The sequence below is a fragment of the Lichtheimia ornata genome (genome assembly GCF_029851405.1).
Source record: "Lichtheimia ornata isolate CBS 291.66 chromosome Unknown scaffold00051, whole genome shotgun sequence".
In the NCBI taxonomy this organism is placed as follows: domain Eukaryota; kingdom Fungi; phylum Mucoromycota; class Mucoromycetes; order Mucorales; family Lichtheimiaceae; genus Lichtheimia; species Lichtheimia ornata.
The window spans coordinates 161783-186468 of NW_026695371.1; the positions used below are offsets into that span (position 1 = coordinate 161783).

Genomic DNA, 24686 nt, shown 5'->3' on the forward strand with positions numbered 1-24686 from the left:
ACTCTTCACCGAAATGTATAGGATGTTTGTTGTGGAGGTGCCATATTATTAACAACAGCAAGCGGGGTGGCGTGGAGTGCACAAATTGAGAACAACGAAAAAAGGGAAAACGAAGAACCCCTTCTCCTCCTTCGCTTCACGAAGCAAAGTAAAACAAGCTCCATTTACAAGTGCAGAGCATTAACTGCTACCATTGGATGCAGAAGAAGGTCAATGGGCCAACAGGTAGTCACTGGCGATACTCCTTGGTGACAACAAGGTTACGTGCACGATCTACCCTTGACTCAAGCTTTCGCTGCAATACATGTACGTTCAGTCGCTGCATTACTTTTTTATTCAAGTTGGACGTAGAGATGTTAAAGTTTAAGTGTAGTTCCTCTACTCTCGTTTAGACAAGGTACAAAGGGCTCCTCGTGTGCCGACAGTGTATTCTTAAGACAAGCTACCGCAGCGATAGAAGAATCAATGCTCATACAAGGAAAATTTCATATAGCATACGGCTACTACGTACATACTATACCATGTAATAAAGTCCATGGGTGTAAGGGTTAACTACAGTACTAATGATGGGCTTGTTCCTTTGTGGAGTGTACGAATATATAATCTTTGAATGTGGGATGATACAGGATGTACATTGCTATGGAGATGACTTCTGTTTCTTTCGTTGATGATTGTCAATATCTTCTTGTGTGTATGGACAATATAAATGCTGAGGGAATGTGGGTTCATGATTGCTTGAAGGAAGGAAAAAGAATCCGCGAATCCATGATTTGACTGAATGATAATCAGTATTGGTATTGGTGGTGGAGTGACCAAAGAATTCCTCAAATGATCGTCGCCTGTCCTTCACGGTATTATTGGAAAGTTGAAGCAACTTGTGTGTGTGTGTGCGATCCTACAAAAGACAGCAGCAAATTGTAAGCCAAATGCATTCAATCATCATCTCCATAACCATAGCTTACCATGAAGTGCAATAAATCGGCAAACCATCGATCCGCTTTTTGTGAAGATACACGACTTGCAGCATATAGACCTTGCTCTGCCAATTTAAGATTGGCTATCTGTGCATGATGGTTGCCGTTGAATCACGCACCATGGGAGTTGAGGGTGGTTCCCCTTCTGCCGCCATCGACTATTTGCACCATGTCAAATGCACCAAGTCAATTTCTGCAACCGACGTAGACCATGGCACCGAAACCAACTTTTGCAGATGCTTCACGGAGAGATAGCTATACCGAAAGTAACAAGGTGGCGTGTATGAGTAGTGACTCATCAAGCAACATGATTGTGGTTTACCTTTTCATAAGGATCCAATATCATAATGACGACCTCGACAACAATGAAGCACTATGAATGACCACAAAGAACCACAAAGATCAGCGCTTATCCACAGGTTGAAAGAAGTGATGTACACACAAACCTTGGTGATTTGACCTTGTAAGCAACCAAAGAAGTATGACAGAGAAAAGAGACGTGTGGGAGTATGATGGGCGGCGACAACATCCTTTTATTGTGCATTGCGGCGTGGGTATTCTAATTGAGGATGATGGATTGATAAATTGATACATGAGCTGATAAATTGATGGGGCGCATATACATACCAGGATTAAGTCTGAAGAGCTTACGTGTAATGTTGTCTATGCATACATCGACCCAGATGATCGAATAAACTTTGTTCATAACAGAAGATAAAGAAGTTGCTGCTTATTGTTGCCATGAACTACCGATAAGAGACGCTCATTTCAGGATGTTCATCAAAGGAATCAGTTGTTGCTTGATAGCAAGAATCACGAGATGATCGGATAAAGCTTGATGGCACCAAAGCTATGTACGTCACTGATTGTTGCTGACACGATCCACCCATAAGAAAAGACATAAGCTTACAGTCCTTCATCCAACAAATTGCTCAAGCTGATGACCGAATAAAACTTGCTGCAACCAAAGATGACATGATCCACCGCAACAGACGTGTGTTGGAAGAGATGCTCTTTGTCTTGTTGCTGCTGCAAACGCCCTAATCCAACGTACTCAAGCTCTATATAAATACAACGTAAGACACGATAACAAGGATGGCATTCACTCTTCATATCAACATACCCAAAGTAACAACGTGTAGTATGGACATCACCTTGACGACAACCATGGAAAGAATACACACGACACACGAAGAGTCCCTTGTATCTTGTATAAACGAGAGAACAGCAAACTACACGAAACCTTCAGTATCTCAACGTCCAACTTGAATAATAAAGTAATGCAGCGATTGAACGTACGCGTTGTGTTGGAATGGAAGTTCAAGTCAAAGGTAGATCGCGCGCGTATACTTGTTGTCATGGAAAAGTGTTGCCATTGACCACCAGTTCACCCATTGACGCTGTACATTGAAAGGGACGCTAGCTGTTAATGCGTTGTAGTTTGTCAATGGAGACAAGCTTACCTTGCTTTGTGAAACGGGAGAGGAGAAGAAGGGGTTTTTTGTCTTCCTTTTCGTTGTTCTCAATTTGTGCCTTCCACGCCACCCCGCTTGCTGTTGTTAATATGGCACCTCCACAATAGCCTAAACACTTGGGTCAATATCAACGACCATTACGCGAGATTTCAATTGAACACACTTCTTGTAATTAAGCTATACCATCATTTTACTATGGCGGGATTGGCGTCAATGAAGTCCGTGCACATCAATGCGACCATCATAGAACTCCTCTTACCAAACATAGAAGAACGTAATATGGATTCATAGTCATTTAATGGATAGCTTTTTCATGATAGGATGCTGTTTACGCGTTTTCCCGAAGCCAATAATCATAGCGAAGTGTGTATGTAACCACCAAGTACAATAAACTCAGCTCATCCTCTTGCCTATAATGCTGTCGACACCATTTGCTAGAAGAAAGTAGCTTCATCACGCTTACAGGATGGGTGGGTGCGGTTGTGTGGAGATTGAAAAAGAGGTGGAGGTGGAAGAAAAAAAGGCCGCACTCCGAAGCCTTTGGGCGAATGAAATCATCGAATTCCACGTGATGAAAGCAGTGGTTTGCCCTAAATCTGAAGAGAATGACACCCATTCACTTTTTTTCTCAAAAAAACCTACATTTATATGATTGTAGTAGAATTTACGATCAAAATGATATAAAAAACGTTGGAATCGGGCGTAGCTTCATGTACAACGGTGGGGAAAAGTGTGAAAATGGAGAGACCCACAAGTTGACTATGGGGATCCCTAAAACCATTATATAAGTAGATCGATTCCTAGGGTAAATGGACCTCGGATCTCTCGCCCTGCAGTGTTGGGGGCACTCAGGGGGAGAGAACCATTAAAAATCAAGCACCTGCTCGGGCCCCCAACCCGACCAGGTCCCTTGAAGATGCGGAGATTGGTCCGCCCGCTAGAGGTGGGGATGGTGAGACAAACCTTCGCGCGGTCATCCCTGTGAGTACATGACGGAAGTCATCGAAACCAATTGTCTCTTCCTTTTTTGGATTTTTTCCTTGGTCAGTTACACATAATCGCGGGTTCGATTCCCACTCCCTGCACATTTTCCACACTCTTTTTCTTTACTTTTGCTTCACTTTCGTTACTTTTTTGATTCCCACACCCCATTTCTTTTTCTTTTCTTAGCATTCACAACCTTTACAACGCTTACTTCATATCTATTATCTATAAACAACAACTATCGTCGTATTATAACTAGAAAAGTAATTGCAAAGAATAAAAGACAACCAGCAACAGAGTTTATTTGAAGCATTTTATGCTATTCTTTACTTTCAGCTTATCATCTGGGTTATTTCATTGTATCGGGAGTGCCTTTAATTTCATGCACCTCGTCAAGAGCAACCTCGTCTGTACACACCCAAGTATACGCACGTTACCTTTTATCTTTTCCACTCACCCTGATCCCAACCATGTCCTCATTGGCGGAAACGATCTTGCTAATGAGTGAGTTAGCTTCAACAAAAGCACCAGCAACACACGAGGTTCACGATGTAAAAGCTGCTTGAGCCATACAAAAGTTCAATTGTGAGATAGTAAGAGGAAAGGCTCGAGCATGATGTGGACGACAATAACGGATGCTGCTGGTGGTGGTGGTTACGGTGTTTTCTTTGATAGTGTCGATGATGAAGAGAATGGGGCGGGAAATGATGAATGAATTACAACGCGACGTCCACTGTAGAGTTGGTTGAAACAGTGCCATGGTGGTTCGTCGCATATGATTATCCATTCCAACAGCCGCTCCGTGCGTTCCTTGCATTCCAAACAACTTTTAAAATGGGCGTCAACTGATCAATGCATCTCTCGGGACAAGTTGGATATTCCAGCCTCGGGCCTATTCGTGGAAGCCGCTGTATATCATCACCACCATGTGGGCTGTAGAGTACTATGCCACCTACTCCAACTTTGCATATGCATTTAAGGAGATAGCTACATCAAAATGAATATGAGTATATGGTTCATTCAGCATAGGATGAGGTTTACCTTAATAACAAGCCAAATTACAATGACAATGAAAGGAGGATAACAATGAAACGCTAAAGATCGTTACGGATATCAGTATATGGATCGTTCATCGAATAAGCCCATCCATAAACATGATACTTACATCAATTTGGCCTTTGAAGGTGCAAGGAAATAAAGGTGGATGTATTGGGAGTAATAGGAAGAGTGACAATGCCTTTCATCTGATGGTAGGCGTGGGTATTTCGGTGATCACAAAGAGTTAAAAGATGCTTGTTGGGAATGATGATAAGCCGGTGGGGTTCCTTCACAAAGAGCCTTGGTGCCATGCATAATACAAATCCGGGTGCATATGAGATGAACAAGACGTTCATCACCAAACAATGACAACCATCCGCTTGTCCACAACTCACTATCTTTGTAAATACAAGCATTGAAACAATCCACTGAAAATCGCCGCTACCTATCGTTTATGTAGCATATACACGAGGGGAGGTTCAACCAATGCAATGCGACGAAAGGGACAAAAGCCTCTTGATACGATAATGTAAATGATCCAATCTCGCTTCCCGACCTTCCAATTTCTATTTCCCCTTCCAATCCAGAAAGCAACCAAGTGATCCACATCTTGCACATATGAGCTGGTAGCACGATACACTTCTAAAGATGATGTTGAATCCAAACTTCATTCAATGAAAAAGCTGAAGCATAGTACATGGTAATATGGATGTTTATCAAGTAAATAATACGACAAAGGAGCAGGATTGAATAAGAAGCGGATGAATCACATAGAGGGGATAGGGATAATTGTGTCATTGTATTCTTTGTTGCTGCCGTCATCATCATCCTTCATCCATCATTGTAAAATAGCTGCTGCATGCATCGAATCGAGCACTCCAACACCTATCCATGGCTGTAACCACCTTCCGCCAAAGATACAAGCCCTCTTAATCCATCATCATCCTCAGCCATATCCATGCGCCACGTGCATCGTTCCTGCTGACAACGCGACAAAAACCAAAAGAGACATTCCATCTTTCCCAATCACTGCACTTGGTTACATCCATCCATCCATATCCATTGCAAGTCCAATAATGCTACTGACATGCTTCCTTTTCCACCAGGGTGTTGGTCCATCTCTTTCTTGATCATCTCCTATCGCAGCTCAACTAAGGTGATCATGGCTTTGCATCGTGGCGTACTTGATAGCTGATATGGCATCATCCATAGGAATTCGTATGTATTGAAAGCAAGTTGATGACACGTAAACAAAGCTGCTCCCATGCAATGGCTATCTGTTGTCCAGGTAACAAAGGATGCAAGGCAGGATGCTGCAAGTGAATAGCACTGCTTGAGACAATAGACTAAGCTGTTACGTTTGGTAGTGGCAGAGGAGCGTGCAATAGCGTGTGTTGTAGTAGTAGAGTGACAAGGTTGTGAACGCTGTATGAGACAATGGAGTAAAGACATCGCCAATAGCAACTGCTGGAATGAACGCTGTTACGTTTGATTGTCGTCGACGATTGTACAAGAGAAGGTGAAGTGTCAAGAAACGCGGGTGTTGTAGTGGGCTGCACACGCCATGGACTTGCCATTCAGTCAAAGACAATGGGATCAAGAGAGCTGTAGGATTGACTGATGGGTAGCAGCAGGACAATCGTTCGCAGGTGTAGTTGTATACTTGAATGGGGCAACAATTGGGAATGGGAGTAAGAGGGAAGAGCTGAGAGTGGGAGCAGTGGAAAGTAAATCGGTCGGACACCTCTTGTATAATTGCATGAACACTGTACATCAATCCTTGATATTGAGATTACCCCTCTCGAACCTGAAACTTTCACACAAGGTACTCTGGGACATGCTGATCAATATTGTTTTAAAAAAGACCTCATGTTCATTTAAAAATATTGAATGGGAGGGTACAATGTGGGATTTACTATGGAGATCGGAAAGCATGTCAGCGCCGGGTTCATGATTTATCGAAATAGAATGTATTACCTGGGGATTCCCCATCTCGAACATGAAACTTTGTCAGAAGGTTCGCTGGAACATGCTGATCAACTTCATTCATTTAAAAGTCGCAGACTTCATTGTGAAGATTTAAAATGCGGGGGTGTCCAAACGGTGGATGACGGGCAATAAAGAGTGAACGGCCCACCGCCCCGAAGTTGTTCACCTCCAACTTGAAAATGGGTCAGAAGGGTGCTCTCGAGCATGCTGATCAGCTCTTTCTAATAAAAACTTCACGCTTCATTTGAAAATTTGGAATGAGAGCGTCCAAAAGTTTGAAAGACGGAGACATTCGCAGGGTCTGCGATTCATTTATTTTCATGTTTGCTGTTCCAGCGTAGCTCAGTCAAATCAGCTCGGATCAAGAAACTTGAATGATGGAAATGCTCGGCTGGAGCAGGAGAATCATTTCCATGCAGTGGATTTTGCAACAATGTTGATTGTGAGGAATTGGCTGATAGCGTGCACCATATGGACTATTATGGATAGACCATAAAGTAAAATCCATCAATCCTTCCAGTCATGCAAATGTTGACGATCTTTATTGACTGCCTTTTGCTCGCAATCTGCATACAAGCCAGCGTTCATAATCAGTACAAGAAAACACAAAGACAAAAGGGGATGTAACGTGCAAAGGGAAACAAGCGTACCAAGGTAGTAGCAAAAAGCAAAGACTTCAAGGTGTGAAACCTTATAGATAGCAGCGACAGGAAACAATAAATGGATACTACATTATACAAAGATGATTGCTTAGCTACACCATCAGAGAGATAACGACAAACGACATGCGTACGTGCAAAGAGTAGATATACGATAGAAACTTGAGGCCAATCCTAGGCCAGCGACAATGATACAAAATTGGGAAAAGAGGATTCCTCTTGTTTATTGTTTGAACTGCTTTGCTATTTATATGGATTTGGGGTTGCTAGGATCACAATGTACAGGCATTAGTGCCATGCAGGCAATGTCTGCTGCTTTACCACACAAAGTAGCTGTGTTACACAAAGAAGTCCTTCTGCATCTCCGGCTGTATCAGGGTCAAGCTACTTCACAATGAACAACGACCACTTTTCATATAGCACCACGCTTACAGCATATGTAAAACATAAAGACAGCCATATCTCAAAACCTTACAATGAAGTGTGGGGTCTTTAAGAGAACAAGCTGCTCGGCTGAGTCAAAGCGATTTGTGTCAAAGTATGAAGTTCATCGTGGCCATTCCCAGATTTCGCAATGTCGCTACCAGCCAAACTGGATCCGGGGGTCGACCTCTTCGACGACGACGACCAAAAAAATATTTTTTGGGCTGTTTGCGACATTACGCGAAACTTTCACACAAGGTGCTGTTGGCCAAGCCGAGCACATTGCTCTAATAAAAACCCCACGTTTCATTGTAAAGTTTGGAGATACAGGCGTCTTTATGTTTTACCTATGCTGTAAGCGTGATGGAGCTGCTTTTTCCTAGTGGATGGTGTCGACTGCATGAATGGAAAGATGGAGAGCTGGGTGAAATGGCACGTGGTGGTTACACAAACGCGCCCTTGACAGGTTGCTACCCAAATGGATGATGATGATGATTGCCTTTTGTGAAGGTAAGAAAGTAAACAGCATCCAATAATAAAGGGGTGTCAAGGTATGCATCACATTTGCATGTAGAAGAAAGTCGAGCTGCATAAACCAATTTGTACATGTTGATGGGTCACTCATCCTGAAACTCAATGGAGGGATCTCTCTAGTTTTTCTCTCAAGGTCATCCCACTCCTCCTTGTTGTATCACAAAAGGCATAAACTTCTTGCCTGACGGATAGCTGTACCATCTTTCTTATCCCATTCTCGAAGCAATAACATGTAATCCACTAGCCAGCAAAGTCTAAGTGTGTAATAAACAATGTTTTGTTTTATTTCATCTAGCTACCTTGCCCCCATCGTCGTCTACATACCATCCGTCAACATTCGTACTCCTACTCGTTAACAGTCGTCAAAGCCGTGATCACAATCATCCAAAAACATACAAGTAGAAAACAATGGGATCTTGCAGGCTTCCTTTAAGATGTCAACAAGGTACATATGGGGCTTGATCCAACAGCGGAGCTTACCTCATTGGATACTGTGGATTTGAAGCTCTTGGGAGGTTGTCATGGAAACAGCTTGCGCAGCTCTTTTGACCTTGACTTTCTTTCTTGTGTTGCTCGATGGCCTCGGTAGTGTCGCCCTAGCGAGATGTCCCTCTCATGAGTGCTCAAGAGTCGCTGTGTTGCTCGATGGCCTCGGTAGTGTCGTCCTAGCGAGATGTCCCTCTCATGAGTGCGCAGATGGCATTTTTACTCTCTTTTTTTCTTCCTTTTTTCTTCCTTTTTTCTATTGTTCTCCCTTTTTTTGTTATCGTTATCACCATCATCGGTGCCGTTAGATTGTGCTGGTGCTTCCAAGAAGGTAATAATGTGTCTCCCGAAGATACTAATAGTCGTTTATCTACCACAGGTCTATCATTGTCATTGGCGTATCAAGGGCAAGGAGATAACAAGGCATCGATAGCAACCATGGCGGCCGTTTCGGTGGTTTACCCTTATCAATTGTTTCGCTTTATTTCAGTTGTAACAGCGTTCAATATACTCTATACTTTATTGGATTTTGAATCATTCATCATATCAGTGTTTTGTTGTACTGAGGAGTGAGGGGGTTTGCACTGGAAGCTAGTACTGAGGATACATGTCGACGTTAGCTATTCCACTTACTTTGATAGCTTTATCACCTAAAGGTTAGATTACATGCGATCCGATCATCTTGGTTAAATGAATAACACAGATTCTCTGCTGTACCCCGGAAGCTCTTACTATATCCAAGGATGATATTGTATACTTTTAAACCATTTTTTTGGAGGCAACAATCGCATAGTAAATACAGCAGAGCAGAATGTGTAAGATATGAAAGGCTTTATTACATAACTGCAGCGACTACACACGATCAGCAAGTGGAAGTCGAACAACAGCTACTTGATGTTATAGTCTTCTCTAGTACAAAAAAGCCTAGTAGGACAAGCCGAAATCATCATTTTGATCAAGTCAAGCATATAGAGCTTCATTCCATCACCTACCACTTTATTATGAACTACATAACCCCACTTGTACATTAAAAATGAATTTGAATCAGTGCAATGCATCAATTTTGAAGCCATGGACTTTGATTTATAGGGCGACTATTATGTGGCCAAGCATGATGGGAGAGAGAGATGATATATGAAATAGCAGGGCGTGCGTTGTCGGTACTATCTATAGCTGTCAACAGATCTCAGCCGCAATTTCATGGTGCGCGTTGGTGGGGAGTAGCCATAGCCGTGTATCGTTCAGCCTGCAACCATGTTTAAAAAGTACGACGTTATTCCCATTGCTACCTGTTGATAAGGCTCTCTTATTCAACCCATGTTTAATACTATACAGATTCAGCTTTTCCGAGAACATTGCTGGACAATCCCAGCTCAAATCCTCTGTTCAACGCGCTGTACGCACCAAACTCCAAGATCAGTTTCCAACACTTGAGCCCATTATGGACGAGTTGATCCCCAAAAAGACACCCATCATTCAGATCAAGGGGTAAGAGCCAATATACTATTGGGTTGTATCATGTATCAAGTTCATAACGTGTGTATGTATGATATGGATAGCCACGAGCACCTTACCTTTTTGTCAGTCAACGGAGTGATCTTGTTTTTCCAGCACTTTGATGGCCCTTACTTTCCTACTTTGAAGCTTTTGCACAAGTGTAAGTAAACCAACATGATGTGAAGTGGCATGCATATTGATACGTTGATGGTATATAGATCCTGATCTTCTTCCCAAGTTGCAAGTGGATCGTGGTGCCATCAAATTTGTCTTGTCAGGTGCTAACATCATGTGTCCTGGTTTAACTTCCAAGGGTGCTCGCATGGATGTGGACTTGCCAGAAGAATCCATGGTGGCTATTATGGCCGAGGGAAAGGAAAACGCATTGGCTATTGGTTGGCTCAAGATGAGCACAGAGGACATGTAAGTTATTAGGATGGGAGGGAGTAATGTTATCCAACCTGATCTTACTTTTTTGCTACTTTTAGTCGCAAGAAGAACAAAGGTATCGGATGCGATAATATCCATCATCTTAACGATACCCTGTGGAAGGAAATTGTACGTGCGTAAATCATTCATGCGAGAATACAATTATTATTTTGGATTACTATTATTATTTGTTCCCTTGCGGATGGGTTTGGAGATGATGCCTCGTTATGTGAGATAAAAGTAAAGGTGGGCTATTGTGAGGATGATGGTGGTAGATCCTATTAGCTAGAGACTGGGTTGTCATGGAAACCAAATGGGAGCTTCTTTAACAGTGATCACGTGAGATATAGAGGGCTCTTGTGGAACCCCGATAGAAAGAAAAAGGCGGGCCAGGGTGGGCAGAAAGTTTTCATTCCAACCTTGAATATGATACCACGCGTTATACAACGAACAGCTACCCACATTGCAAGATCGCCACGATCACAACTCACATTACCATGCTATCGTTGCAACCACTCGAATACGTCACAATCAGAATCCGATCCTGAACAAGACGACTTGTTGTCCAAGATTCTCGACTATAAACCACCTACAGCACCGACAGACACCTCCCATGCAACCACAAAATCATCATCCAAATCCAAGTTTTCATCCAAAGAGACTCGAGATTTCGGCAAATTATTGGATGCATTATGGAGCGAGAGTGATAGTAAAGCCACAGTACCACAACAACAACAGCCATCCAGTAGTGGTAGCAGTAGCAGCAGCAGCAGCAGCAGCAAGAGGATTAAGCGTATACATTCATCGATCGAAAAACAATTACTCGATATGGTACTTCGACAAAGCAAACCACACAAAGCGAAATCACCCTTGCCACGCAGCTCGCTTGCTTCATTTTACAAAGGCGAGAAACAGAGTCAATCTTTACCAGCAACACCCACTTTATCCGTCAAGTCCGATGTGACACTGAGTGATCGTGATGAAGAAAATAAGGCGATTGAATCGATCTTGGCATGCAGATCGAGCGATTCACTTGTACATTTCATGAAGAGGCAATTGGAAAAGTGCAATACGACTGATGAGAATGGCTATCCACGACCTTTGCCTCGGTATTATGATCGATTAATCGAACGAGCTGTCAATCATGCAAGTATGACATTGAAGGAACCTTATTTGGCAGTGGCGATCTTTGAGCAAGTCAAGGCGAGCAGCATTGAGAGCTATGTATCAGGCTGTACGACGCAAGTGTACAATGAATTGCTATCGGTGCGATGGAAGGCATGGCGAGACATACATGGAATGATGACACTTGTTGAAGAGATGATGTCTAATGGCATTGGCTATGACGGCAATACAAGAAGGATTATACAAATGGTGATGAATGAAGTTGAAACGGAGATGGATCTTGACAAAGAAAAGCATGGATTTGTATGGAGTATGGATGAAAGAAGATCAGTGAATATAATGAAAGCGTTGGTTAGCAAATGGTCAATAAAAGGATGATTTTATTGGTGCAATTCTTTTTCGGAAGCTGTCAATAGCCCTCCGTGCCTGAGTTATAACTATTGTATGAAAGCTTGAACAATCGGCATTTCACATCATCCTCTTTTTATCTCTCTCTCTCTCTCTTTTATCCGCCCCATCCCATTCCATCACATCCCCCCTCCTCCTTTGAAGAACTACGATAAAGCATCATGGTCACCACTCGTAACAGTTCTCGTGCTCAAAGAGCCACTGGTGCATCCTCCTCGTCTTCCCAATCGGGTCACACAACTCCAAGAAGCCGCCGAGAAGCTACAAGCAGCTCTGATCGCCCCAATGTGATCACTGTTTTATCAGACGACGACAATGACTTTCAAGACTTGATTCTACCAGTACGACGACGACGAATGGAACCCACCACAACGACACCTGTGCGCAGTAGCAAGCGTCTCAAGCAACGTGATCAAGGTGCTGCGGAAGGCGATCGCAAAGGCAAAGGCAAAGGCCGAATGACACTCCCCACACCGATTGTGTCAAGCGATGACAGCACAACGTCCACACCCACGGCAGACCTTGAAGACACTGTACAAGAACCATTGGAGGTCAAGCAAGAGGATGTTGAACCAACAGCTTCCCACCAGTCTATCAAGCAAGAACATGGCATGACCACACTTGGACAGCAAGGTAGCATCACATCTCATACGTGCTTCTATAATACAATACTCACGTACAACATTTAGATGCCAAGTTGCTTGAAGACACATTGGAGAATGTTGTCGTATGCAAGGGTGAACTTGATGAGCTTGGTGAAGCGATTCTCAAGCAAAATGCGTCGGCGGCGATGACGACTCCTCAAGAGGATGATGAGAAGCCCAAAGATGAAGAACATGATATCAAGGATGAGGATGATGAGAAGCCCAAAGACGAGGAACAAGATGTCAAGGATGAGGATGATGATCTTGGTGCCACACTTGTTGAACAAGACATGGTTGATGGTACATTGGTCCATGATGAAGAAGCTTTGAATGCTACATTGGAAGATATCAAAGGCGAAAGCAGCAGCAGCAGTACCGATATTGGTGCTTCATCCCCAACTCCAGGCTTTGATGATGCTTCCTCTACCACAACGGCTGGCACTTTGAATCCAAACAACATTCGGCTAAGCGTCCCTCCCACTGATACTGAGGCCGAGGATGATGACACCAGCACAATCGAAGATGAAGATGAGGAAGCCCTTTTGGATCAACAACCTCGTCGGTTTCCTGGGACTGTAAATCCTTCACGTGCCAACATCAATGTAAGTTTATATTCTCATTCACTCATTCTTGTTATTGACATCATGCTTGTACATAGGCCAAACGCACTACAAGAAAGTTACTGGCTCATCATCCAGAGTTGGCCAACGTTTGGGATGAACTTGATAATGCCATTTCAGCCCCTGTCAAGCCTGTTGAACAACCCGAAAAACTCAAGCTTTCTTTGCTTCCATTTCAGCGTCATGGTGTTGGCTGGATGCGACAACAAGAAGAAATCAACGATGTAAGTATGGATGTCAACCTACATCTATGGATCTCTTTTGCTCACCTCATTGTCGAATCATTCTAGTTCAAGGGTGGCATTCTTGCAGTAAGTTACACAATGAGTGTCCTTTTATTGCTCTCTTACTAAAACAGTGATGTAGGATGAAATGGGTATGGGAAAAACTATCCAAACGATCGCTCTGTTACTTTCCGATGAAGAGAGCCCCAATCTTGTCGTTGCTCCCACAGTAAGTCTTCTTTTGTTACTTTCATGCATCTCATGTAATTTAACTCATTTGATTCCAGGTGGCCCTCATGCAATGGAAACATGAAATCGAAAAACACACCAACAACGCTTTGAAGGTTTGCGTCTTTCATGGTATGTATACCGCATTTATCTTTTACACAACGGCATTCTTTCTCACAAGCAACCCTCTCTCTCTATAGGCGATAAGCGACCCAACAAAGTCCGAGTATTGCTAGATCATGATGTCGTTCTCACTACTTGTAAGTATACAGAAGAACGATGAACGTTTCATTGTACTAATTATATCATTTGGATTGAAGACTCGGTTGTTGAAACTGCCTTCCGTTATCAAGAACATGGCCGAACCAAACAGGGCAAACTCGTGAAGGAGAAATCGATCCTGCATCAGGTTCAATGGCACCGTATTATTCTTGACGAGGTATGGATGGACTTGCTTTCGACATAAAACAATACCCTGATGATGATCCCCCAGGCCCACAACATCAAAGCTCGATCTTCCAATACAGCACGTGCAGTGGTAAGTTTTTCCAAAAGACGGGTTGATCCATTGAAATAACATGCGTTGCGTAGTTCAACTTTGAATCCAAGTTCAAGTGGTCCTTGACGGGTACACCTTTGCAAAATCGAGTCGGCGAGTTGTATTCTCTTATCCGCTTTATGCAAGCTGGTACGTTTTGTGTAACAAGGTGATAAGCGGATCTCTAAATGATGTTATGCATCTATGCTATAGATCCTTTTGCCTATTATTACTGCAAGGATTGTCCATGCAAGACCATCAGTTGGCAATTTTCGGATGGCAAATCCTGCGACCAGTGTGGTCATCGTCCAATGGAGTATGTCTGACTTTGAATAATGGCGACCTCCCCCTTATTGACAACATTTTTTCATAGCCATACTTGTTGGTGGAACAATGAAGTGCTCAAGCCGATTCAACACAATGGCTATGTTGGCGAAGGTCGTATTGCTATGGAAAAGCTTGGAAAGTTGTTGGATAAGATGATGCTTCGACGAACCAAGGTCCAATGTGCCGATGATTTGGGATTGCCTCCTCGAAAGGTGGTCGTGCGTCGCGATTACTTTAGCGCTGAAGAAGAAGAGGTTTATCGTTCACTCTTTTCGGATTCTGCCCGCCAATTCTCTGCTTATGTGGAACAAGGCATGCATTACGACTTATTTTGTACTTGGTTTTTCTTATACTCATGGATAAATTATAGGCTCTGTGCTCAACAACTATGCCAACATCTTTGAGTTGCTCACCAAGATGCGTCAAAGTGGTAAGTAGAATGGCTACGAAACATGATGGGATGATTATAGGCCAACCCACTCTTTTTTTTTTATTTCTACAGCCAACCATCCTGACCTTGTGTTGAGAAAGACGGGTGACGATCAACAACTTGTGTGTATGCTCTGCAGTGATACGCCGGAGGATGCAATCAGAGCCCATTGTCGCCACATCTTCTGCCGAGATGTAAGGATGAATATGAAGATGATGTGCAATGTTGATAAGGATGATGACTCATCTATTGATTTGTTATAGTGCTGTATTCGATACCTTGCAAGCTTTGATGACGAAGAGGCTCCTATGGATCAAGGACCCAAATGTCCAACATGCTTTGCCCACTTCCTCGTCGATTTGAGTCAACCTACAGTGGAACTTCAACACGAAGCAGGTTTACATGCCACATACGCAAAGACCAGCATTGTCAATCGTATCAACATGGACAAGTGGCGAAGTTCAACGAAGATCGAGGCGCTTGTTGAGGAATTATCAAAGTTGCAAGCTGAGGATCGTACTATCAAGAGGTAAGAATTGAAAACTATGACCAAGGTGTCATCACACAGGCTCATCAATCAATGTCCCCTATTTTCTTTATTATAGCATTGTGTTTTCACAGGTAAAAGCAAGAACGATGTCATTGGAATGTACAAGGGATACTCATAATAGCTGTGTTTAGTTTGTCAACTTCCTCGATTTGGTCTATTGGCGTCTCTCTCGTGCAGGCTTCGAATGCATTCGTTTGGATGGTACAATGTCACCGCAACAACGCGATGCTGCCATTAAACAGTAAGTATGCTTGCTTAGGGTGCTCATTCATCTCTAACATGATGGCTCGTTTTATAGCTTTAACAACAAGCCAAGCTGCACTGTGTTCCTTATCAGTTTGAAGGCAGGTGGTGTCGCATTAAATCTGGTTGAAGCAAGCCGTGTCTTTATCTGTGACCCTTGGTGGAATCCAGCCGTCGAATTGCAAGCCATGGATCGTATTCACCGACTTGGTCAGCGACGTCCCATCAAGATTACACGATTGATTATTGAAAACAGTATTGAAAACCGCATTGTCCAATTACAAGATAAGAAGACGGCTCTTGTGGATAGCACAGTGGGTAAGTAAATAGGAGGATACATGGAAAGGTCCCAATGCTTTTATTCATGGGTTTTGTTGTAGGTCGTGATACCTCTGCTTTGGACAAGCTGAGTGCCGAAGATCTTCAATTCTTATTCGTGATGTGATCAAGTCCACCGCCTCCTCATCATGATTCCATTTACTATTACTACTACGAACAACTACTTGCTGCATATACAACATTCATTCATACACACATAGTCCTTGCTTTACTCAAACAAAGTTTCTTTATTTGCTGATCCTTGTACAAAATGACAAGAGTGTGAATGGTGGTGATGGTGATGGTATACAACAAAAGACGAGGTTGAATGGCGTCCTTTTTTTCTTTCCCACTCCGTTTATTTAAACGCGAGCATTGATATGGGGTTTAGCTTGAACATTGACGATAGCATCCAACATCTTTTCAACAGCCTTGTCCTTGTTTGTGGCGAAAGCGTTTTGGATTTCACCAATCTTGACTTCGGTCTCTTGATCCACGGCACCAAGGCTGGCATCCGATGCACCCGAATGCTGTGTGTGAGTGAAATGTTAGATGCATCTATCCATGCACATCATATACACTCTCCTGGATATCGTTACCTGGGCAACAAAGTTTTGATACTCTTGGTTCTTTTGAGCCTTCAACTCTTCAATTTCCTTGGTTGCTTCGGAACGAGCGTCCTTGAGACGTTGGATACGATCTAATACAAAGTGACCTTGTTAGCAAGAGGATACCTTCCCCAAGTAGATAGAGAACTAGCAGGGTTACGTACATTGCTTTGCCTTTTGCACAATCTTGGCTGCTTCGCGTTCAGCTTCCAATAAAGTGTTGATTCCCTGCGAGCTCGATGCCGACTACAGGAACAATAGACCACCATTTTTTGTTAGAACTTCTTTAGCGGTATGGCCGTGGTTGCCATGCTTACCATGCTGATGAGTTGAGTAGTAGAAATGAAACAAAAGGAGATGGCGTTTCTGGTATGAGCAAGTGTATGAAGTGTAGGCAACCAACCGAATCCTTTGAAATGCCGCGTGGCCGGTGTGATACCATGCTCATCCACCCCGCATTTGTGTCAAGTGGTGTGTGTATGTATATACGTACGTTGATTCATGCCAACTGTAATCCATCCATCCGACTTGTCTCTTTGCACACTTATGACACCACAACCACCGTCACCACGATTCTTCATGAGTACGATATGCTACATGTTGTTGCATAATGTATGTACGAGTGGCAAAAGCATATGCTTGTTTCATGCATGTCTGTTGTTGAGTGAAATTGCCCACCATTGACCTTGATTTTGAGCATCTCCGGGCACCTTCCTCATCCAAGTGATGTAGAATCATAGCCCTCTCTTTGGATTATCTACTAATCATACCTCTTGAAAAAATCGAAGATCTAGAAAATCCGTTACTGCACACGGCTAAACTGGTTTTATTCTTGAAAGCAATCAAATTGTGGGGTTGGATGTACTCTCCTTACCACTTTTCTCTTTTGGTATTGGTCACTCACCAATGATGCATATGTACATAAACCTTCCACCCATTATAAATATACAGTAGGATTCATTTTTCCTTCCTGTCTTTATCTTCCCTTTCAAATACACTTTTTATCCTTGTCAACATGAAGCAAACTATCACTTTGGCTATGGTGCTTTTGGTGTCGTTGCTTAGCATCGCCCATCCCGCTCAAGCTTATGAATGTGTCAGCACTCCAAATCCTGGTGAACCATGCCCTGCTGGCTCCAAGCAACCAGAACCAAAAGAAGGCGAGATGAGTATTCGTATGTATTAGTTGGGTCATCCATGACGTGCAAACCTCAATGATGGCTAACATGCAAGCTTGTTAAATTTTCAGAATGTTGTGTCAAGGCTTAAGATATCCATTCAGCCCTTTGTTCCTTTCAGAGCTCATTTCAACAATATGGTCGAGAGTGCATCGTAGAAAAGCAAAGCACAAAGAAGATCTCACTTCAACAATAAAGGAAAAAGCATACGTTATCAACTAGATACGCTCCTGGTTAAGATGATTTCGATGCCGTAATTGGATAACATTGCTAAGTAGTATCCTTATTTATTCTTGTGGAAGATGTTTTGCGGCCATCCAACAGCTTTTGGTATATTCTGTACATCCCTTATGCATCACAAAGCGATGTACTGCGCCTCAAATGCATGGCACTGCAGTAGACAAGGGATGAGATTCGACAATCACGTGATGGGATTGGCATGTTGTTAGCGAGCAGCTATTAATGATACGACACTCCTTGGCATAATTACAGCAGCTTGGTATCCGCGCCATCATGTAGCATTATGGACGTATCTCGTTTACGTATTATGTCATGTCCTAAAAATGGTCACGGTTCGACCAAAGTGCATTGTTGTTAACCCTTTTCCTTAGCCAACTCTTTTGCTCGATCAAAATACTTACCTAATCCCTCTTGTATACATTGGTTGACCACTTTATCAGCCCAATCAATCGCAACCAGCTTTTATTTTTCATTCAAAGCAATTCCCACGCCTTATAGCTGTACATTAAAGCAAAGCTGATGTTGCCACGATGTTATCATACATCTTTTTTTCCTCTATCGCATTTTTTCGTGATCCCATATTTCAATCATCATCCCCCATCGTTTGGTACGTGCCAAATGGAGGCTATGCGGTGGTTCATAAACCCGTGGTACTCATCAAGCATTGATCTTTGTAATTATCCATGTAGTCATTGCGTTGTCCTTGATGACATTTGACCCTTCTCACTGACACGGGAATCCTTTGCGGTACATGTAAGGCTGTCAATATTGGTTTTCCCTTTTGATTATACATTGATGATTGTTTGATTAGTGAGATACCAAGGAAAAGGGGCTGGAAGGTCCTTTACAGCTTTACAGAAGATGCAACCCCAGTCGAGCAAAAGTTGTCGGGAGCTATTTTGTTGGGGACATCTCCTCAATGTGGCATTGTGCCCATGTCCTCTGATATTGGTCTCTCTACTACATGGTGTCGTACGCATTCCATGCCATCCTGAGCCTGCTGAGTCAAGTCAAATTGACATCAAAATGTGGCCAAAGGTTTTGATTTGGTGGTGCAGTAACAAACGATTCCTGTGTTTCCGGTTTGTCAGATTATCGTAACCACAAACAAGGCGAAGGCGAAGGGTCATGGCCGCCATGCTTCAAGTTTAGCTTCTATGTTTGTCAATGATTCGAAAGGTCAACCTTGTCATTGATCCTATACGGCGTTCAGCAAGTATATGATGTCATCGCTCCTCTGTGCTTTTCTTTGATTGTACGCTATATGCCACCAAGTTTCAAACGCGAAGTAAGATCTACGTTGTATGAGTTGGCAGGCGGTGGTTGGCCTGGCGTCAAGGCCCAGTGCCATTATTTGGACATCACAAGTGGAGAAGAATGAAACACTATGTTACCACCACAAGACTTGAAGGGTCGGCATGACATGCACAAAGGTTGTCACTGATACATTTTGTTCAAGAATATCGAAATGTGGTGGTCTATCTTTTCCTTCAACCTCCCATCAATTCTACAAGGTCACCTCCAAAGTACACATTGTGTAATCAAAGGTACGTCGAAGCCTTGTGTAGGATTGACATCATTTTGCTTATTCTCACGATTAACAACTACGTTATCTTCACAGCTGAGGATTTACTGAAGCGTCTGGAAGAGGTCAAATGGCCACACTTTGCTCATGGAAGATGGCATTTCTGTTATCTCAACAGCTGCTGCTAGCAGTAAACTATACGAGGATTTGCTTTCCGATCCACAGAATTACAAGCACTCATAGCCTTATGGAATGGAGATATTTTAAGCCTTGATCCAGGTAATCATGTACGAATGCATCACATCTCGAATACGCTACTAAAAGAACATGTTCATTTAGCATTGCGCATGGTGAGAAAGTATCGCTGCAGCCGACTTTGGGATGGGTGCATTACATGGTATGATGTATGTATGGCCTCCGCTGTGGGTGAAATTTCAGGTCGTTTCCCTCTACGCAGGCGATGATCTCATGCTATGATGGCTCAAGAACCAACAAGTCCTTGGATTCAGCAAAATGACCATGCCGTTACTCTCGCCACCGATAGGATCTTTCGACATTATACACCCGGGAGCGTTATTCCACAATTTGCAGCTACTTCAAAAGGGGGAGAAGAGTTGCAGGTTTATGAATTCAGGCCCATGTTTTCTGTAATGGATCAAGTAAGTTACTCGTAGGTGTAATTTGCTCTCATCTGATCTATAATTCATTGTGACATGTGCAGGTTGTATCCAAAGCGATTATGAGATGTGCTGCAAAGAGCCAAAGAACAATATTCATTTTACTATGCATCAGCTCTAGATCGTGCACAAGTGTCCGTATCGTCTGACGGCAATACGTATGAAGCAAAGAGTGAGCTCTATGCACTTAGTGTAAGCGAACATCCATGATCAAGAAGAACTGGATTCAATGCTTAACGGTGAAGGCCACTTTACAAAGATGTACCAAGAAACCGCCAATGACAATGTGGCCATCCCCCTGAAGAGGAACAACACACGCACACATAGACATGATCCATTTGTTGAGAAGACAACACGTTTCACTCTTTGTAATCATCTCAGAATTGTTGTATTAGAGACGCTACCAGTAATAAAGGAATGTTTATTAGTGATCAAATACAAAGAGATAGGTTTAAGGGGGAATGATAGATTGTGATGAGCATGAATGAATGAAATCCTCCAATGTTTTGATATCTGCCATGTTGGGTCAGTGCGGTGCATGCGTAGTCGTCGCCGCCACGACGTCCGTTTTTTGTTTCTTCTTGACACTCTCCTCTATCTCCTCTCTCTCTCTCTCTCTTTTGTGTGGCCTTGTTTCAAACATACACACATCTAAATTTGCCAATCGAGAACAACACCACAACAAGATCGTCCAGGCACACACAATGCTCACGCGCAGCAGCAATAACAGTATTCGGCAAACGAACGCGACTCCTGAATGGGCACAACAACCAGACGATTTCACGCCCGTGCCTCAATCCAATGGTGCTGTTATGAAGCAAAAGGAGACGATGCCCCTTGGAGAACGTACTTCACTACCATTGCATTCCATTTCAACCGAGCATCGATACATGCGTTCAAGCAATAGCAGCAGCAGTAGCGGTGGATTTGGTAGCAGCAGTAGCACCAGCAATAGTAACAGCAGTAGTCCACGGCCGAGTCATGAACGTATCATGGAACCTGGCGAGTTTGATGATTTGGTGAACGACAAGCACTATTTATCCTCGGCTGATGAGGTGGATGAAGAAGATATGGAATCTGGACATGATGCAGGAAGTAGTAGTGAGAACGACGAAGACATGGTATCATCATTGAGTACGACCAAACGCCGTCGAAAAAGACCAGCCCTACTTTCTCGATCCAATCGACAAAAGCGACAAAAGCGACCCGTATCATCACATCGACGAAGACAAAAGCCATCCAAATCAAAATCAACCAGCAACAACAACAACAACAACAATAACGATCATCATGCTATCACTATGCCACCTATCACCTTGTCAATTGATCCTGAAGATCTCAAGTTGAAGCGTGTTTTGGGCGAAGGTCAAATGGGAATGGTGATGCTTGCCGAATATCAAAGTGTACCTGTCGCATGCAAATTTCGACGTGCAAAGAAACACAAGCAGACGTTTGAAGATGCTATCACTCGTGAACTTGCATTTGCTGCTCGACTCTCGGTGTGTCCTTACATGAATCCATGCATTGGCATTTTACGGTGCAAGCAAACAAGAGGAGGTCGATTGGTTCCAGGAGATGATCTCTACATTGTTCAACGATATTATGAAAATGGGGACTTGCGTGATTATATGGAGAATCTACAAGGTAAAAAGGTTGCTGGGATTGGGGAAAAGGAATGAATCATCCTTATTAATAATGATGATTAGACAACTACCTTCATGAGTCACAAGTCTTGCAGATTGCACTTACACTCTTTGCTGGATTGGCCGACGCTCACAGGATGAACATTGGCATTTTGGATCTCAAGTTGGAAAATATCTTGATCGATTCATGTGGATCAGCATGGATTACTGACTTTGGGTAAGTTGGATTGGGGGAGAGAAGGAAGTTGGGGGGATGTGAAAGCATATGCGTTGATAACGTCGGGGTTGGATATGGGTGTGTGTGTAAGGGGTGAAACAATCAAATGCTGACAAACTTTCACAAACCTAGGTCATGTGTCGAATTACGGGGTGATGATGACTGGATTGATTTACGTTATGTTGGTGTACAATGGACAAAAGCAGTTGCTGCTCCAGGTAATTCATTCTTAGTCAACACCAAAACTCCCACATGAAACTAATTTCATTTATAGAAATGTTACATCAACACAGCTTCTCAAAGAAATCCGATGTATTCATGGCCGTATCCATCATTGCCGAAGCACTTACCCCTCAGCTGAGTGACGAGGAATTCTCAGAGAGCGTGCTGACACGTGCCAAGAATGGAACTGTCAAGTTTAATCCTAAAAAGATTCATCCAATGTACCGTCATTTTGTTCCCATTCTCCAATCCGCTCTCAAGAATGACCCTGATGATCGGCCTTCAGCTCAACAAATCTACAAAGTCCTACTCGAGATGCGTGATCGATCCATGACGGATGGTATTCATCAACGAACGGTTACTTGAAAGAATCAGCTGCCAATGAAGCGACGTGTAAATATATCACCCCCATTTCAATATTCCCTCATCCTCCCGCAACAACTACAACAACAACAATTACAGCATCAATTTGGGTTCTCTATGCCTTTTCTTTTTTCACTTTGCTTGTAATAAACAAGGACACTGTACAGAAAAAGATGAATGTTATACAGGGTATCATATGGATGAATAAGAGAGATGTGTATGTGTGAGTGATTTTTACATGGCAATGCATTGATGCCTTGTAAAAGGGATTCGCCGTCGCCCACGTTGTTTGCTGGTATCTTTATTATCTTCTTCTTCTTCTTCCTGTTGTTGACTGCTGGATAGCCACCTTGCAGCTGTGAGATGACCTAATGATGCAGCTTTTTGAAACCATGGGATAGCCATTTCAGAGGAAGTCTCTATCCCAATCCCTCGATCGGTATACACGGCTACTAAATAACATGCCTTGGCAAGAATCCATCTATCGGTACCAAAACGAGCATGACGACGTGCAGCGTATTGAACCGCTTTACGAGCCCATTGATATGCATGATGATCGGATTGATCCATGTATGGATACGCTGATCCTGCAAGGCACAATATAGAAAAGATAATGGCTGCTTCAGGATGACAGCTTTGGTGAATGGCACGTGCATACCAATACACTCCCAATCCTTTATCTTGATCCATAAATCCTTCCAATGCATCACGTCCACCATATAGAAACCCCTGTGCCAGCTTCAATTGACTCGCAGCATGACCATGCTTGGCTGCGTCATGTAATAAATCAATCGCATATCGCTTATCGGGCACCACAAGGGCGTCTGTGTTTTCACTATAAAGAATGAGCATGGCAAGCATATACCGTGCTTCTGGTAACGATGCCAATGCACGTTGTAACCATGAAATGGCTTCACGAGCGTGAACAGGTTGTCCACAATAGCCGTACCAATACACAATTGCAAGCTTATACATGCTTGTGGGATGGGCAAGATGGGCAGCTTTGCGATAAAAAGTAAAGGCACGTCGTTCGTCATGGCATGTACCAATGCCAAGTTCATAGCATACGCCTGTACGATAGGTTGCTTCGGCATGATTTTGCTTGCTAGCTTGTGTGTACCAAAGAAACGCACGTTCATGATCCAATGGCACACCGAGTTGACCCGTACCATAACAATTGCCAAGTAAAAATTGAGCCTCTCCTGCCACACGCTTATTGGTAGCTGTGCTCACGAGTCGTTTTAGTAATCGAAATGCTTCTCTTCCTACACCATAAGCAAGTGACATTTGCTGTTGTTGTTGCTCTTGGGGTAGGTGCTCCGCAACTGTAACCAATTTTGGTTGGCTGTCGATCAGTGACATGCACAAGTGTAGCATCTGCAACGGATCGGAACATGCACGTTCACGCCATACATGCACTTGTTCCATGCTTTCTGGAAGTGTGGCCCCGTGATGTGATGTGGCTGGTGTGTGTGATGATAATAAAGGTGGCGTCATGATACGATGATGATTGAACTCAAAAGATGATGACGATGGTGATGAATGAATCAAAAGGTGATCGGGAGCCATGTGTCTGTAAATGGAAGAAAACTCATCATAAAACCATTGGTGTGCGGATTGTTCTCGGCGGTGAGATCGATATTCTTTTCCCATCTCAAGAGGGGGTGCTGATGTTGGCCCATCCTCTTGTGCTGTTGCTACTGATGGGCTACTCATGGGTGATGGCCAAACGTCGTCAACAAATGCAAGCGGAAAAAAGAAAGGTGAATGATGATGAAAAGCGGCCCAAAACGAAAGAAAAGCAATATGCAAGAGACAAACGCACAATAGAGCATCGCGTTGCGTTGCATTACAAAGGTCAATAATAACG

At 43.2% G+C, this 24686-nt stretch overlaps 6 protein-coding genes across 6 annotated transcripts; 4 read left to right on the forward strand and 2 right to left on the reverse strand.

Annotated features, from left to right (window-relative positions):
• Nucleotides 1-9816: 9816 nt before the first annotated feature.
• On the forward strand, nt 9817-10629 carry O0I10_009106 (uncharacterized protein; the record flags this gene model as incomplete). Its single annotated transcript, XM_058489103.1, has 5 exons — nt 9817-9827; nt 9898-10050; nt 10122-10219; nt 10278-10482; nt 10548-10629. The coding sequence occupies 5 exons, from the start codon at nt 9817-9819 to the stop codon at nt 10627-10629; spliced, it is 549 nt and encodes a 182-aa protein (XP_058340151.1).
• A 285-nt stretch (nt 10630-10914) lies between these two features.
• Nucleotides 10915-11991, forward strand: O0I10_009107 (uncharacterized protein; the record flags this gene model as incomplete). The annotated part of the gene is made up of 1 exon (XM_058489104.1): nt 10915-11991. The coding sequence occupies one exon, from the start codon at nt 10915-10917 to the stop codon at nt 11989-11991; it is 1077 nt and encodes a 358-aa protein (XP_058340152.1).
• A 191-nt stretch (nt 11992-12182) lies between these two features.
• O0I10_009108 (uncharacterized protein) lies at nt 12183-16270 on the forward strand (the record flags this gene model as incomplete). The annotated part of the gene is made up of 19 exons (XM_058489105.1): nt 12183-12654; nt 12711-13267; nt 13324-13509; nt 13576-13596; nt 13652-13738; nt 13797-13869; nt 13938-13997; nt 14058-14176; nt 14231-14275; nt 14329-14425; nt 14489-14591; nt 14649-14914; nt 14973-15032; nt 15105-15226; nt 15296-15561; nt 15638-15653; nt 15714-15823; nt 15881-16143; nt 16206-16270. The coding sequence occupies 19 exons, from the start codon at nt 12183-12185 to the stop codon at nt 16268-16270; spliced, it is 2988 nt and encodes a 995-aa protein (XP_058340153.1).
• A 235-nt stretch (nt 16271-16505) lies between these two features.
• Nucleotides 16506-17071, reverse strand: O0I10_009109 (V-type ATPase, G subunit; the record flags this gene model as incomplete). Its single annotated transcript, XM_058489106.1, has 4 exons — nt 16506-16673; nt 16743-16843; nt 16916-16997; nt 17069-17071. The coding sequence occupies 4 exons, from the start codon at nt 17069-17071 to the stop codon at nt 16506-16508; spliced, it is 354 nt and encodes a 117-aa protein (XP_058340154.1).
• Nucleotides 17072-21075: 4004 nt separating this feature from the next.
• On the forward strand, nt 21076-22819 carry O0I10_009110 (uncharacterized protein; the record flags this gene model as incomplete). The annotated part of the gene is made up of 4 exons (XM_058489107.1): nt 21076-22015; nt 22078-22231; nt 22364-22449; nt 22506-22819. The coding sequence occupies 4 exons, from the start codon at nt 21076-21078 to the stop codon at nt 22817-22819; spliced, it is 1494 nt and encodes a 497-aa protein (XP_058340155.1).
• A 231-nt stretch (nt 22820-23050) lies between these two features.
• On the reverse strand, nt 23051-24532 carry O0I10_009111 (uncharacterized protein; the record flags this gene model as incomplete). The annotated part of the gene is made up of 1 exon (XM_058489108.1): nt 23051-24532. The coding sequence occupies one exon, from the start codon at nt 24530-24532 to the stop codon at nt 23051-23053; it is 1482 nt and encodes a 493-aa protein (XP_058340156.1).
• Nucleotides 24533-24686: the final 154 nt, after the last annotated feature.